At 41.6% G+C, this 13,781-nt stretch overlaps 1 protein-coding gene across 2 annotated transcripts in view; it reads right to left on the reverse strand.

Moving 5' to 3' along the window:
- Positions 1–13,781, reverse strand: part of CLPTM1L (CLPTM1 like) — an 85,334-nt gene that overhangs the window by 36,019 nt on the left and 35,534 nt on the right. For both annotated transcript variants that reach the window (XM_067557412.1, XM_067557414.1), the window contains exons 8-10: positions 11,212–11,296; positions 9,475–9,578; positions 3,317–3,382 (exon numbers count right to left, since the gene is read on the reverse strand). In XM_067557412.1, the coding sequence (XP_067413513.1) occupies positions 3,317–3,382; positions 9,475–9,578; positions 11,212–11,296 (255 nt within the window). The remainder of the gene's footprint in view (positions 1–3,316; positions 3,383–9,474; positions 9,579–11,211; positions 11,297–13,781) is intronic.

Consider the following 13,781-nt stretch of genomic DNA (forward strand, 5'->3'; position numbering starts at 1 on the left):
AAAAAAGGCATTGAGAAGACTGGTTGGCGTTAAAGATTGGTAATTTAATTACATGGGTTTTAATCTGTAGCTTATCAATTAAAATCCAAATTGAGGGAAATGGGTTGGTGGATCTTTAGTGATAGGTCCACACCAGAGCCATAACTAGTATCTTTTTTGGCAAATTCAACAGAGAAGAAAATATTTGAATGATCTGAGGCCGATTTGCAGAGCTGGTCCTTCCAGAAAACAGTTTAAACACAATACCACACATTAGCATAAAGGGACATTACTTATCCTTTGTAACTGGAGTTCGAGATGTGTAGTTCCTGTATTCACAGAATCATAGAAGCACAGGGTTAAAAGGGACTACAAGGGTCATCCAGTCTAACCCCTGCCAACATAAAGGATTTGTTGTGTCTAAACCATCCAACAGCGAAAGCTATTCAGCCTCTTTTTCAAAACCTCCAGTGAAGGAAATTCCACAACTTCCCTAGGTAGTTTGTTCCATTGTCCTACTGTTCTTACAGTTAGGAAGTTTTTCCTGAGATTTAATCTAAATCTGCCAGGCTATATATAGTTTGAACCCATTGCCTCTGCCACAGTCCTGCCCTCTGTGGCAAGAGGGAACAATTTTTCTCCATCTTTTTTATGGCAGCCTTTCAAGTATTTGAAGTTTGCTATCTTGTCTCCCTTCAATTTCCTCTTTTAAAAAGTGAACATACCCAGGCCCAGCCTTTGTGCATATGGCTTGCATTCCATCACTTTGATAATCTTTGTCACTTGCCTCTTAATCCTTTCCAGTTTCTCTACATCTGTGACCAAAACTGGACACAGTATTCCAGGTGAGGCATAACTAGTGCCGAATAGAGTGGTACTATCACCTCCTATGACTTGCATGCTATGCTTCTTTTAATGCAACCTAAAACTGCATTTGCTTTTTTTTTTTTTTTTTTGCAATGTTGACGATTCATGTTGAGGTTGTGATCCATCATAACTCCATGATCCTTCTCAGAAGTGCTGCTGCCAAGCCAGTTATCCCCCATTCTGTATTTATGCATTTGGTTTTTCTTCCCTCAGCATAGCATCTTATATTTGTCTGACATTATGAAGATACGAAGAGATTGGATAAATGGTAAGAATTCTTTGCAGGCTTCTCAGACCGATCTGAGTTCCAGAAGATTTATGTGCATTCTGGTTTTCCAGTGCATCCACATACCTTGCACTGTGTGGCCATCCATGTGAACCACCCAGTCTAACATGCATGTCTAATTATGGTCTTGTCAAATGTGGGGGTTAGGAAAGTAGCATCCAAGCACACTTTCCAAGTTCTTGCCATTAAATCAGTGAGGGGAACAGTCACTATGGTGTTCATACTGGGTTTGCTCAGTATATATACACCATTCACAGCCAAGCCTGTAGGCAACAGCAGTTGAATCTGGTGAACTGTGTTCTATTAGTACATGATGCCATGTGCCCCAAGAGAGTAAGACATACCTGAATTAATGTGCAACTGTTAAGCGTAACCTGATCTATCAGGTTCCTTAGTGTGAAATCTGCCCACAGGAAGATAAGCTTTTCCCCTGATTGAGTCTAAGGTTACGTGAGTTCTCAAGGCATGGAGTATCACTGGTCCAAGGGAGATGTCCTGGCTTGGGTGAACAAGATGGGGACCAGGAAGATCTCAATCTCCAGGCCAGAGTAATTTCCCTCTGTGGAGGTGATGATGGTTCCTTCTATACAACTGATTCCTCTGATACCAAAAAGGTTGGATACAAAATAAACTCTGTGTCATCAGTACCATTGATGGAAAGCTGTGCTAGAATAAAGGATGGGGGACGGACTTTTTCCAGAGCTTGTGTCTCCTGATGGGGTTAACATCTCTCTAGTGATGATAATTCCCAACAAATGGGAGATGCAGATCAGGGAGAGCAAAATATATCCTCTCGAGTGGCATAAACCTCCACTTCTCCCCAATGTGTGTGGAGTCCTGTCTGCTTAACTCAGAGTCAATGAGGGGAGACCTTTGGATGGCGGACCCATACTGGATGTGGCGATACTGCTGGTTAATGAGGTCCCCACTGGGTTCTCTTTGTACCAATGTGTATCAGTTCTCTGACCTGGACGGTACTGCAGACAGCACTGTTGCTGGTGCCAAGTCCAGCAGCAGAGGAGCCTTGATCTTGTGCACCTTTTTATCATGACCTCGAATCTTAGGACAGTCTAGATACTTGGATCACGACTGCAAAGTCTCATTCTGCTTTGACTCGGAGGGATTCATCCTCTTTGGAGTGGACTTAGATGGGGCTCTGCTCTTGTGCTTATGAGAGTGGCCCTTACTCTCATGCGAGAACCCTGATGAAGGGTCCCCGACTTTACTGTTTCCTGCTTCTGTTTCAGACCTTGTGCTAGGAGGCGCACCCTTCTATAAGTCTGGCAGATGTACAAAGGGGTCTCCCTGGCTTAGGTCCAACTGAGGCTTTCTCCCTAAATTGCTTCTTAAGCTGGAGTTCTCGTGCCTGCATGGTCCAGCTGGGAAAGGTCTGACAGATACTGCACCTAGTGAAAGCAGTGGGCATCATTGACTGAAAAGTATCAGGACAGGAGACAATTTTTGAAGCCTGGTATCCTGGGCATAATCTAAGTCCTAAACAGGGAAAGCTAAGCAGTTCACCGAGTTCAACCTCACGGAAGTGAGGATTATACCCGTTACTAAGTATTCTTTAAAATTACTAACACTAAGTACACCACAGCAAAAATAACTATAAAACTTTGAAATATTTACAAATTTGAAGACAAAGACGACAGAAGGAATGGCTCCAGACACTGGAGATTGCGAACCAGGCCATGCAGTGGTAAGATGGAACAGGAGAGGTGATTAGTCCATGTCGCCCCATGTACCCATGGTGCACAAGGAGAGCACACGCGCAGGCATAGATCAACTGGCACTACTTTCAAGAATTCCCTGATCTCAGGCACGTGAAGCATATGCGCACTCCACAGTGGAATATACATAGGGAACAGCACTCAGAAAACTATCTGTTTCACAGAAGATGTCAATCTTCTCATCTTCTTAATTCAGTATGAAATAGCATTTCTATCCTCCAGCAGTAATAATGGAAGACTGATTTGTGGTTCTGTAGCTACTTTGGCAACTTTTTTATTGAATCATATTATACAAATAGATGAACACAGCAGCAATTGCACACTTCTATACATTTTACAACTTCATATTTTGTTTACTTGAAATTTATTTTAAAGCAAGCTGTTCACTAACTCTGAGGGTGCAAGGGAGATCAATAGCATTAATCATTAAGAAAGAGCAAAGGTACTGTACCTGGATTGTTGGCCTCATGCCTCTCCATTTAACAGTCATTTTCAGTGCTTTCTTCACTTTCCAGAGCTGTGGTTTAAGTTACAAAAATACACTGTTAATACATCTAGAACTTAATCAAGACTAAAGGTATCAAAATCTAGTTCTTAGACTCAAAGAGGAGGTTACTTACATGTAACCTGAGATTTTGAGATGTAGGTCCCTATTTGTATTCCAAACATGGGTGCACATGTGCACCATATGCCAGAGCTGGAAGATTTCTGTAGCAGGGTCTGTTGACCAGCATGTGCATCGTATGTAGCCATATGGTCCAGGAGAGATTATATGAAGTTCTGCCCTCTCAGTCATCCTTCTTACCGCTGAGTAATACTGCACACAGCAGAAGAGATGTATGGAGGGCAGATATTGGAATGCAATAGGGACCACACATCTCGAAGAACCTCCAGTTATAGGTAAGTAACCGCCTTCTCTTCTTCAAGTGATGGTCCATCAATGTAATCCAAACACAGGTGAGTGATCAGCGTGGAGGTGAGTGCAAGGATGGAAGAGGCATTGCAATCTGGAGGATAGCACAGCCCAAGGCTGCGTCTGCTGCCACCTCCTGGGCAATGGCATAATGCAGAGGTTCTCAATCTATCTACCATTGTGGACCGCACATGCCATTATGTGTGATGTGGGCCACATCCACGCAATATATATATACTATCTGTATGGCCCCAAAGATGTCACATGAACTGCAGCTGTTTGCTGACTGGAATGCAAGTGGCTTGCAGGCAGAGAACGACTGGCATAATGGGTGGTTAAGGCATGCACAGAATGCCATGTCACTGCTTGGCAGATGTGATGCCAGGAGATGTCAGCCACGGAGGCAGATGTCGCTGCCTGAGCCCGCGCTGAGTCACCATAAGCATGCCAGAGGGCGGAGTGCTGGACATAGCACAGCATACGTGGATGCATGCAAAGATCCACTTTGAGATGTGTTGGGAGGACAGAGCTTGGCCCCTTAGACCTGTCCTCAATGGTCACAAAGAGATGTAGAAAGGCACGTAAGGCGTTGGTTCTGTCAAGGTAGAATGCCAGCACACGGCGGATGTTCAGGGAATGCGAGATCCTGTCTGCAGGACTGGTGTGCAGCTTAGGATAGAAGATCGGAAAGTGCAACTGGTTGAAGTGGAACTCCGAGACTACTTTTGGGAGCAATCTGGGCTGGAGGCAGAAGGAAACCTGGTCTTTATGGAAGACTGTATGGGAGGTGGAGGGGGTGACCACCAGGGCTGCCAGTTTGCTGATTTGCTGAGGAGAAGAGACAGCCACAAGGAAAATGACTTTCATGGAGAGGTGGTAGAGGGAACATGTGGTCAGAAGCTCAAATGGGGGGTTTGGTAAGGGCAGAGAGTCAAGATTGAGGTCCAAGATAGGTGGGGACTTGCACACTGGCAGGAAGCTGTTAAGCAGGCCTTTGAAGAAGCAGGCAATGGTTGGGGGTGGGTAAATACCAAGCGGCCATCCACAGGGGGAGGAAGGTGCTCAGCGCCACCAGGTGAACTTGGACAGAGCTGAGGCTAAGGCCTGAGGTCTCAAATTTCAGGAAGTAGTCCAGAATGGTAGGGATGGAGATAGCCTCAAGGGGGAGTCGGTGGCGCTGAGCTCAGGACATGAAACATTTCCATTTCACCACAGAGCAAGCTCTTGTCAAGACCCACCTACTGTGCACCAACATTGAACAACCATTGTCTACACGGGAGCCCCAACCAAAAACCAAGCCATAAGGCGAAGGGGCTAGGATTGGGATGGTGGACTCTGCTTTGGTCCTGGGTGAGGAAGTCCTGACTTAGAAGTGCTGTTGCTTGTCCTGTGGCAGGTCATCCAGGAACTCTGAGAGCCTGGCATAGTTGTAGAAGTCATACTTCTCCAGCAGAGCCTGGAAAGTTGCAATACGAAATTGTAATGCTGCCAAAGAGTAGACCTTTCTGCCCAAAAGGTCCAGGCGCTTGCTCGCCCACTCCGGAGGAATGGATTTATGGATGTGTTGGTGGGCGCGTTCCATTGCCACATGCACCACAATGGAATTGGGGGACTGGCGGGAAAATAGGAAATCTGCCCCCTTTGCTGGGACAAAGTACTGGATTTCTGCCCGTTTCAGCGTCAGGACACAGGAAATCAGCGTGTGCCGGACCCGCTCTTGCGGGCTGCAGGATAGCATCGTGGACAAACAGTGCCACCTGGGATAGCCCTTGGGATTGCAGGATGTCCAGCAATTGATGGTGTTGATCCTCCTCCTCTTTCAAAGGTACACTCAGATCCATGGCCACCTGCTTAGTAGGTATACTGCTTCTGATAGTCAGAAGGCATGAATGTGGGTGATACACGGGCTTCATCCGGAGAATAGAACTCAGTCACAGGGACCAACGGAACTGGCTTGTCCTTCGCCTCCTCGGGTTCCGGTGAAGGGGACCAGGCTGAAGAGTACGACACCTGAGAAGGCAGGTAGGGCTGCCGATATGGGTTCCACAGTGGCTGTTGAGGCCATGCTGCTGGAGCCTGGGGGTACAGTGGGCCCAGGGGTACTGGTACCAAATTGGCAGTTGGAGTCGAAGCTCCTCCTGGAGACGAGGGAGAAAGGTGGTCTGGTTTGTAAGATGCAGAGTCCGACAAAGCCTCCGGGAGTAGTGGAGCTGTTGGTACCGGTGGGCCGGAATGCATAGGCTGGAAGTGCCACTCCTGGAGCAGTAGCGACAAGTCTGCTGGAGTGGGAGGTTCACATGCGCTGAGCAGAAGAGAAGGACGGTAGGGCAGCTCAAAACGCGTCGATGGGAGAAGAGGTTCACTGGGGAATGTCCCTGTGAGAGGTCCAAGACTGAGGTACTGTGCATGGCGGCAAACAGATCGATGGACATTGAGATGAAGCGAGACAGGCAGTGCGTGCCTTGGGGGGAGCATTCCAGGTGGGTAGCCAGCACAGCGGTTGGTGGGGCAACTGGGTCCTTATTCACCATACAATCAGAGCGAGGAAGCTTAGCTGGGGGCGCAGTGGGATTTGCGCTTGACATCTCACCTGACCTAGTGTAGCTCTGGGGGGAAGCACTGCACTTGGAGGCAGCCCATGAAGGGGATCTGCTCCGATGCCAATGCGAGTACATACTGCTCTCAACCTTGGGCTTATCTGAGACCGCTGGTGCCACCGGATCTGAGGTATGGGACGTGCTAGGAGGAGCGCTCACCATCAGTGAAGGGCGCTGCACCGATGGTTCAGATGGTCCAGGGTTGGACTGTCCATGCAGCCATAGCGCATCCTCCATAAGGAATTTGCAGAGGCAAAGCTGGCATGGTTCTTGCATCTGCGGAAGAAACGAGCTACAGATCTGGCAGCAAGTGGCTCAGCATTGGTGTGCATCATCCACTGAGAATGGGCAAGGGCACAATGCAGTTTTTAAACCCAGGGATACAGGGCATAATACCTGGGGAGGGACACAGAACTAACTACACTACATGAAGAACTATGTACACCTAATTAACGAGGAAAAACAAAAGAAGCCTAGCTAAAAATGAATGAAAAGGCTTTGTTAGCCAAAACGACGATTGCAGAAAAAGGAGGAGTCCAACTCCGACCATGAGGGAACTGAGAGTGTCGCCCCGCACTGCCTCATAGAACCTCACCTGGACCACTTGGCTACATATAACGTTCATGGAGGGACAATAGACACTGCTACAGAAATGTTCTGGCTCCAGCGCATGTGCCCCTATGTTTGGAATATATATAGGGACCATCACTCAAAACACAGTATCTTACTCCTTGAGTTGTCCCACTAAGTCAATGAGTCAATTGCATTGCTTGGATCAATGAGCTACTCAATGTGAATAAGGGTATCAGAAAAGCATAATTAAACCCAGAGGCAACGACCATCTTTTTACTGTAGCTTCCAAGGTAATAAAAACCACCACTAAGGATTGTAAATATATTATGGAAATAATTCCCCAGAACAGGTTGCATGCTAAAAGATTCAAACAGGTCATAAATTACTGTTTTTATAAGTAGTGCTCTATCCATATGAAACTTCACACAGGAACTTTTTATGCCTTCTGAATTGTCTTTGTTGTTTTTGTTTAGTTTTTCTTCATTCAGTTTTAAACAGAAAGTCTGAAATTCGGCTCTGGCAGTCCTACTTTTCATAATTGACTTTTTAAAGAAATGAATATTTACATAAACATTAGTAGAAAATTGGATCCTGAGTACATCTAGTACAACAGAAAGTGTTCCTTTAAAAACAGATTGGACTTTTAGTCATTATCCATTATATTTAACTGCAAGTTTACATACAATGCACAGTCTTCTCTATCATAACCTTCACTTTGTCAGACAACAGCAAAAAGCAACCAGAGAATATTGGCCAATTATGCTGGATTGACAGCTGCTCTGCATTGCCATAGGACAAAAAAGAGGCCCTAGTGTACACTTCTGCTTCCCCCTCCCCTTCTGCTTTTCACATTCGTCTGTTGACACCTCAAATTCTACCTATCTACTATGGCCTCCAACATTCCCATGCCAACCTGCTCCTCAGTTCCTCCTCCTACTTCTCATGCTCTGGAACAACAGGTATAAGCGAGGGCAAGAACGTTAGGATTAATGGTCATTTTTGCCATTATTTTAACAAACGAAAGCATTATCTTTCAGCAAATGTTGGCACATGATATCTTCATAAAAATTTACCAAGAACTGCCGTTTCAAATATGCCATCACCTTCCATGAAAAGCAGTGGGACAGAGGCTATAGGCAGCCTCTTAGCCAAGATGGTCAGTTCCTGCCATTGTTCCCCGATAGAAGGGAAGACAAGCTCCCATTAGGGAAGATGTTTGCCCTATTATGCTTTCATGAGACAGAAGATCACTGTGACGAGCAGGGGAATTGAAGTGGTGGCTATAGGCAAGAGATGGTAACCATTTTGAAAGAAACACAGAATTCCTTCTATGAATGAGAATATTATTCTCAAACACTGCTGAAGGAAGCTTTCAGTTATGAAAAATGGAGAACATGACGATAAAGATCTCTTAAAAAATTACCCAATGCACAGGATTGTCAGTTTGCACAAAAATGATCAAATTAATTTTAAATCAATGCCTCAGCTGAACACAGTCAGAACTAGGGCTAGCCAAGACACTATTTCTATCCTTTGATATCCTTTGAGTTTTTATAGTTTTTTCATACTGAATAGGAACAAAAAGTCACTCTACATTTTTTGCTGGACTGAAATTTTGAAATATGGTCCCTAGAATTCCTGGCTCCTCACATGGTAGGTTTTCTTGAGCTTCATTGCTGTTTGCCAGCCAGGCAGGCAGGCTCATCCGCCAGATACCATGCCTTGTTTGTCAAATGTTTTAACAAAATCAACACAGACAGACAACTGTTCAGTCAGAAAATTTCTGATTAACTTTAGTGAGAGCAAATGACAGACAGGACCCAATGTTAAATTTCTTAAAGGACTCATTTTTAAACCAATTACTGGGTTTACCTGAACATTCTCAGAAAGTTAGTACATTCTCAGAAAGTTAGTTCAGAATTCCAAGAATAAATGCTGTAATTTTGGAGACTATATAATTAAGTTAAACCTTTAAAGTTACGAACAATAAAAAGCATGTACAGTGAGCTACCTAGTCAATGTTTGTTAGAACCCTAACTTGTATTTTTTTTTTTGCAACCCTAAGGAACACCAAATCAAAAGAAGCATTTGAAAATCTTGTACATATAATTGGAAGTGATATGCCAAGATTACAGGAACTGCAAAGTTGGCAATAAGATTTTTTTTCTAGTTTGTTCACGTTGTGCATTTCACAGCACTTTACATATGGACAGTTTTACTGTTTATCCTTTATGGTTAGAGTCAGCTTCCTCCTTGAAGAGAACAAGTTAAATAGAAGTTATTCAGGAAAAGTTATTTAAACTGTATTCTATCAAACTGGGATTACTTTAAATTAGTTCACTTAAAAAAATTTAAGCGCACACTGACTATTTTCTGACACACTGACATACATATCTATATACAAATAAGACACTATTATATATATATTATAATGAACAGTTTAATGTCATCCCCATAATACTCCAGATGCAAACAGCAATGTCAGCAATAAGCCTATATTCAGACTTCAGAGCTTTATGAACTCACCTCAATCACTGCACCAACACCAGCTGGAATTAGCACCAATAAACTTGTTTGTTCATCCAAAAGGAAAAGAAATATTACCACAGTACTGAAGCAACGCCAAAGCACTGGATAAAAAAATATAAATAAGTGTTAGTATAATTTAGATATTAAAGGAATAAGTGACACCTGGTGAAAGACTTATAGTTATAAGATAAAGATAGCGAGAAAGTTGACAACAAGCTACATGAGCTGCTTCCCCAGATAAAGCTACTTGTGAGACTACAGATGATTATAGGAAAAGTTATGTCACAACAAATTATAATTTTAAACAACAAGAATTTGCTGAGACCTAACAACCTGATGAGTGGTATTCAAATTAAGCAAAATAAAAAAAGGCTTAAGGAGCAACATATTTTTTTGTCCATGTGATCTTTCTTAGCTGAGAGAGGAAACAAATAAAGTACTTGCTATAAGAAAATGATTTCTATAATGGAATACTGATAGAAAAACAACAACGTATCAGCGGTACTTTAAGGAATTACTGAATATATGTTTGTAATTTTTGTTAAGAAAACCTCAGGCAATAAAACTTTCTAGCTATGAAGTTTCAAGACTTAGCCTGTGAAAATTGCCACGAAACCCTTGAACAAAACATGGTATTTGATAAAATAAGACACTTAGCATGTTTGCAATTTCTTAAGTTCTGTAAAACTTTATAATTATACACCCCCATTTCCTGTCCAATGATTTTTAGATTAGAGAAGAGGGGAAAGGCATAAGAAAGAGCAAAAGTTGGACACCAAATAAACATGCTAAGCAAACATGAGTGTTTTTCAAAAATATTTGGGTATCGAATAATGCAGTCCCATGTATATGCTAAATACAGCACAGAGATTTTTCCAAGAGGATTCTCATGTCCTCAGATTCTAATTTCCTTCAGCCAGTGTATCTGAAAGTAGTATTTAAAATGCACACCTTTAAATTCCGAATCACCCTACCCAACTATAGAGATGATGGAACTGAGAAGATACTTTGAAAACTGCATTACTTTCGTACCAAGAAACCAAAACTATCCAGCGTCACTCAAAATCCTTCTTTTTTGGCTTTATGCACTTATGCGGGTAAGCAGCTAACAAATACTCTGACATTAACCTAGAACATAAATCCTTGAAACTCACTGGATCAACATTGTGAATATGCAGTATCACTGAAAACTCAAGTGCAGTAAACTGTGTGAACATCATTTCAGAAGATACTTCCAATTGTAATCAAGAACAAAAGGTTTTTGCACAAGAACGAGATGACAACATACAGTTCTCAAATAAAAATTTTTAACTTTCTCATAACAAACACCCATATTAAACATTCTATGATTTGTAAACTATATAAAAATAGGGAGGTTCTCCCAATTAAACTTGCCAAGTAATGTCTTAGTTTTCTTGTAGGTCACACATTTTCCCACTTAGAAAAAAAGTCAGTCGTAAATGTGCAGTAATGTACCCAATGTAAGTTGAGCTCAGAAGCAAGGTAAGCATTAGCACTATGACTCATGGATCAAGATTAGAACCTGCCTGTATATAATTTTCTGCTAAATAACTGAACAGAGACTAAATCAAAGCACACTTTCCCATGATGATTGTACAAAAACTGTTTTCATTTTGCCACATCCTAAAGTATGCCAGATATGTATGAGTTCTAATATAAAAGAATAAAAACAAGATCAACACACATCCTCTTTACCTCTCATATATGCCATACCTGCTTTTGTAGACATTCCAATCATGCTTTTTTTTTTCTTCCAGAAGCTGATGTCATTTTTAAATGCAAGGAAATCAAAAAGAAGCTGCAAATATGAAGATATACACCATTAATTTGATTGAAACTTGCATTAATTCAGGAACATCAATGGAGTTAATAAAAACATGCATTTACAACTCTATAATGTAAGTTGATAATTTCGTTAAATAAAAAAGTAAGAAAGGAAATAATCTATATATATATAGAAAGGAAAAGCTAAGAGAAGTGATCCCTGTTGTTAAGACCCAAGTTCCACAAAAAGAGCCAACTAGGGAATCCAGATATTGACAGAACTACAAAGCTTCATGGGGAGCCAGGGACCCCATACATCTTGTGAATTCTGCAGTAGTACATATGAGGCACTAAGAAACGTGCAGAGCTCATGAGTTCTTCAGTACTGCAAGAGCTGAAGAAAGCTGGGAACCTTGCAGAGTTCCCAAGCCTCAAATTACAAACACGGGAATTGCCATACTGGATCAGACCAGAAGCCCCTCTACTCCAATACCCCCTCACTAACAGTATCCAATACCATCTCCTTGACAGGGAAATGTAAAAACTTTGTAATAATGTGCTCTCCCATACAGCCTCATCCTGATCTCTACTAGTTAGAGATTGCCTTAACTCCTCAAGCATGATATTTAATATACCTTCCAAAATTTGATAAGCATTATGTAGTATAACTGCAGATATTCTTGTTATCCATGTAAGTGTCCAATCCCTTTATGAATCTTGATAATTCTTCAGCATCAACAATTTTCTCTGGCTCCTATTGTAGACACAGCCTACAGTGATAGAAGTTTTTCTGTTGGTGTTACCAACACCACCACACGAATGACATTAATTATGTTGACAGAAGCGCTCTTTCACTGACATAGCTGGAGGTTTTATCAGCATAACTATGTTGGTCAGTGGTATGGTTTATTCACGCTCCTGACTGACATAGATATGCTGATACAACTTTTAAGTTTAGACCAAGCCTAACATTTTACCATGTATTAAGCTAACTCATGGATAAAAGACACTTTCCTCATGAAGACAAGGATAAGTCTTCAAATGCACTAATAGGCTGGATTAATTAGTACTTAGAGGAATTAGAACAGGAATTGCCACTTCACAGAGTTTTTATAGCACCCACTAGTAGTTGAAAAGCCATGCTTTCGCAAATGGCTTTTCATTAAAATAAAAAATGGCTAAGCGCTTAAAAATTGCCTGGTAACTAAACACAAATCCCAATGATTGAACCTGGCATTATTATAAACAAAAAGCACTAAACCATGCTTGTGGCTGTTTCCATTGCTTCCTACTGACTCAGACACTTTCAGCTTCTGAGTGATGTTTGGGATTATTGTATGTGCTGGTTGTATTGTGCGGGGAGAGTTGTATGGACTTGTGCAGGTGGCAAATGAGTGTATGCTGCAGTGAGAGGCAATGTGTATTTGTGGTAATTGTGCACTGCAGAATGTGCGGGGCAGCCAGGCCAAGTAATCCACCATCTTTGCAGTTTCCTTCATACACCCAATGGTAAAATGCTTTATGTGCCAAAATGGAATTTAATGATTTTGCTAAACTGATCACTAACCAAAGAAGCAATTTAAGTATAGAATATTTATATTAACTAGGAATTATTTAGCAGCTTGCGCAACTCCTCACACTACTCAGAAGAGCAAGAATTATCTCTTCAAAGAAGTTGTTGTCCTTTCTCAAACTTGAATAATATTCCAGTATGAAGAAACTAAGAATTATTTAATTTTTAAAGACTACTTTAAGACTTTAGACATTATATGTGGAAAATAAAGCATGTATTTTTTGAATTCAGAATTCCAATTGCTGTTGAACCCTGATGAAACTTAAGAAATCTCTCAGAAAATGGAAGAATGAAATTAGAATTTTAAGTCTAATATTATCTGAGACTTTCCCGCCACAAAGAAACAAAGACAAATAGAAGAATGTTGCACATTCATTAATTAGACTGCATATTCATAAGACACAGATGTCACAATAACTAACCCATGATAGCACAGAGCTAATGAAAGGATGACAGCAACCAATTTTAAACCTGAACAATACTGAAAGAGGTGTAATTTCCTATGATTTCATGAAAGTAGGAAGGAAATGGAGTACAAATACTCTAGAGTGATCATGAGCAGCACACTCAATGACCTTCTCAACTTCAACAGCACTCAACACAACTCATCCTGTCCTTCTTTGCGAGCAAGCTATCACGGACAGCTAAGCCACACAGCAGGAGCAAAAAGCAACTTTCAATCCAGTTGACTTCATCAAGACTTCAATACAATACGAAAATAGCTAGAGAACTGCCAAAAGGATTAGATTTTAAAACCTTGTGAAATTATTTTACTAAAATGTTATTGTAACTTAAGATATTAGCAGCTTTTCCTGTTAATCGCCACTTACTTAGACCATGTATTCTTGATGAGGAACAAGCAGAATATTGATAAACAGAAAAATAATGGGATTGAATTTCAGATTCTTACTAATAATTAATTGGCCTGTTTTAAGACAGGCCCTTA

This window comes from Emydura macquarii, unplaced genomic scaffold, assembly GCF_026122565.2.
Source record: "Emydura macquarii macquarii isolate MOO-44397 ecotype Brisbane River unplaced genomic scaffold, CSIRO-AGI_Emac_v2 contig_1827, whole genome shotgun sequence".
Classification (NCBI taxonomy): domain Eukaryota; kingdom Metazoa; phylum Chordata; order Testudines; family Chelidae; genus Emydura; species Emydura macquarii.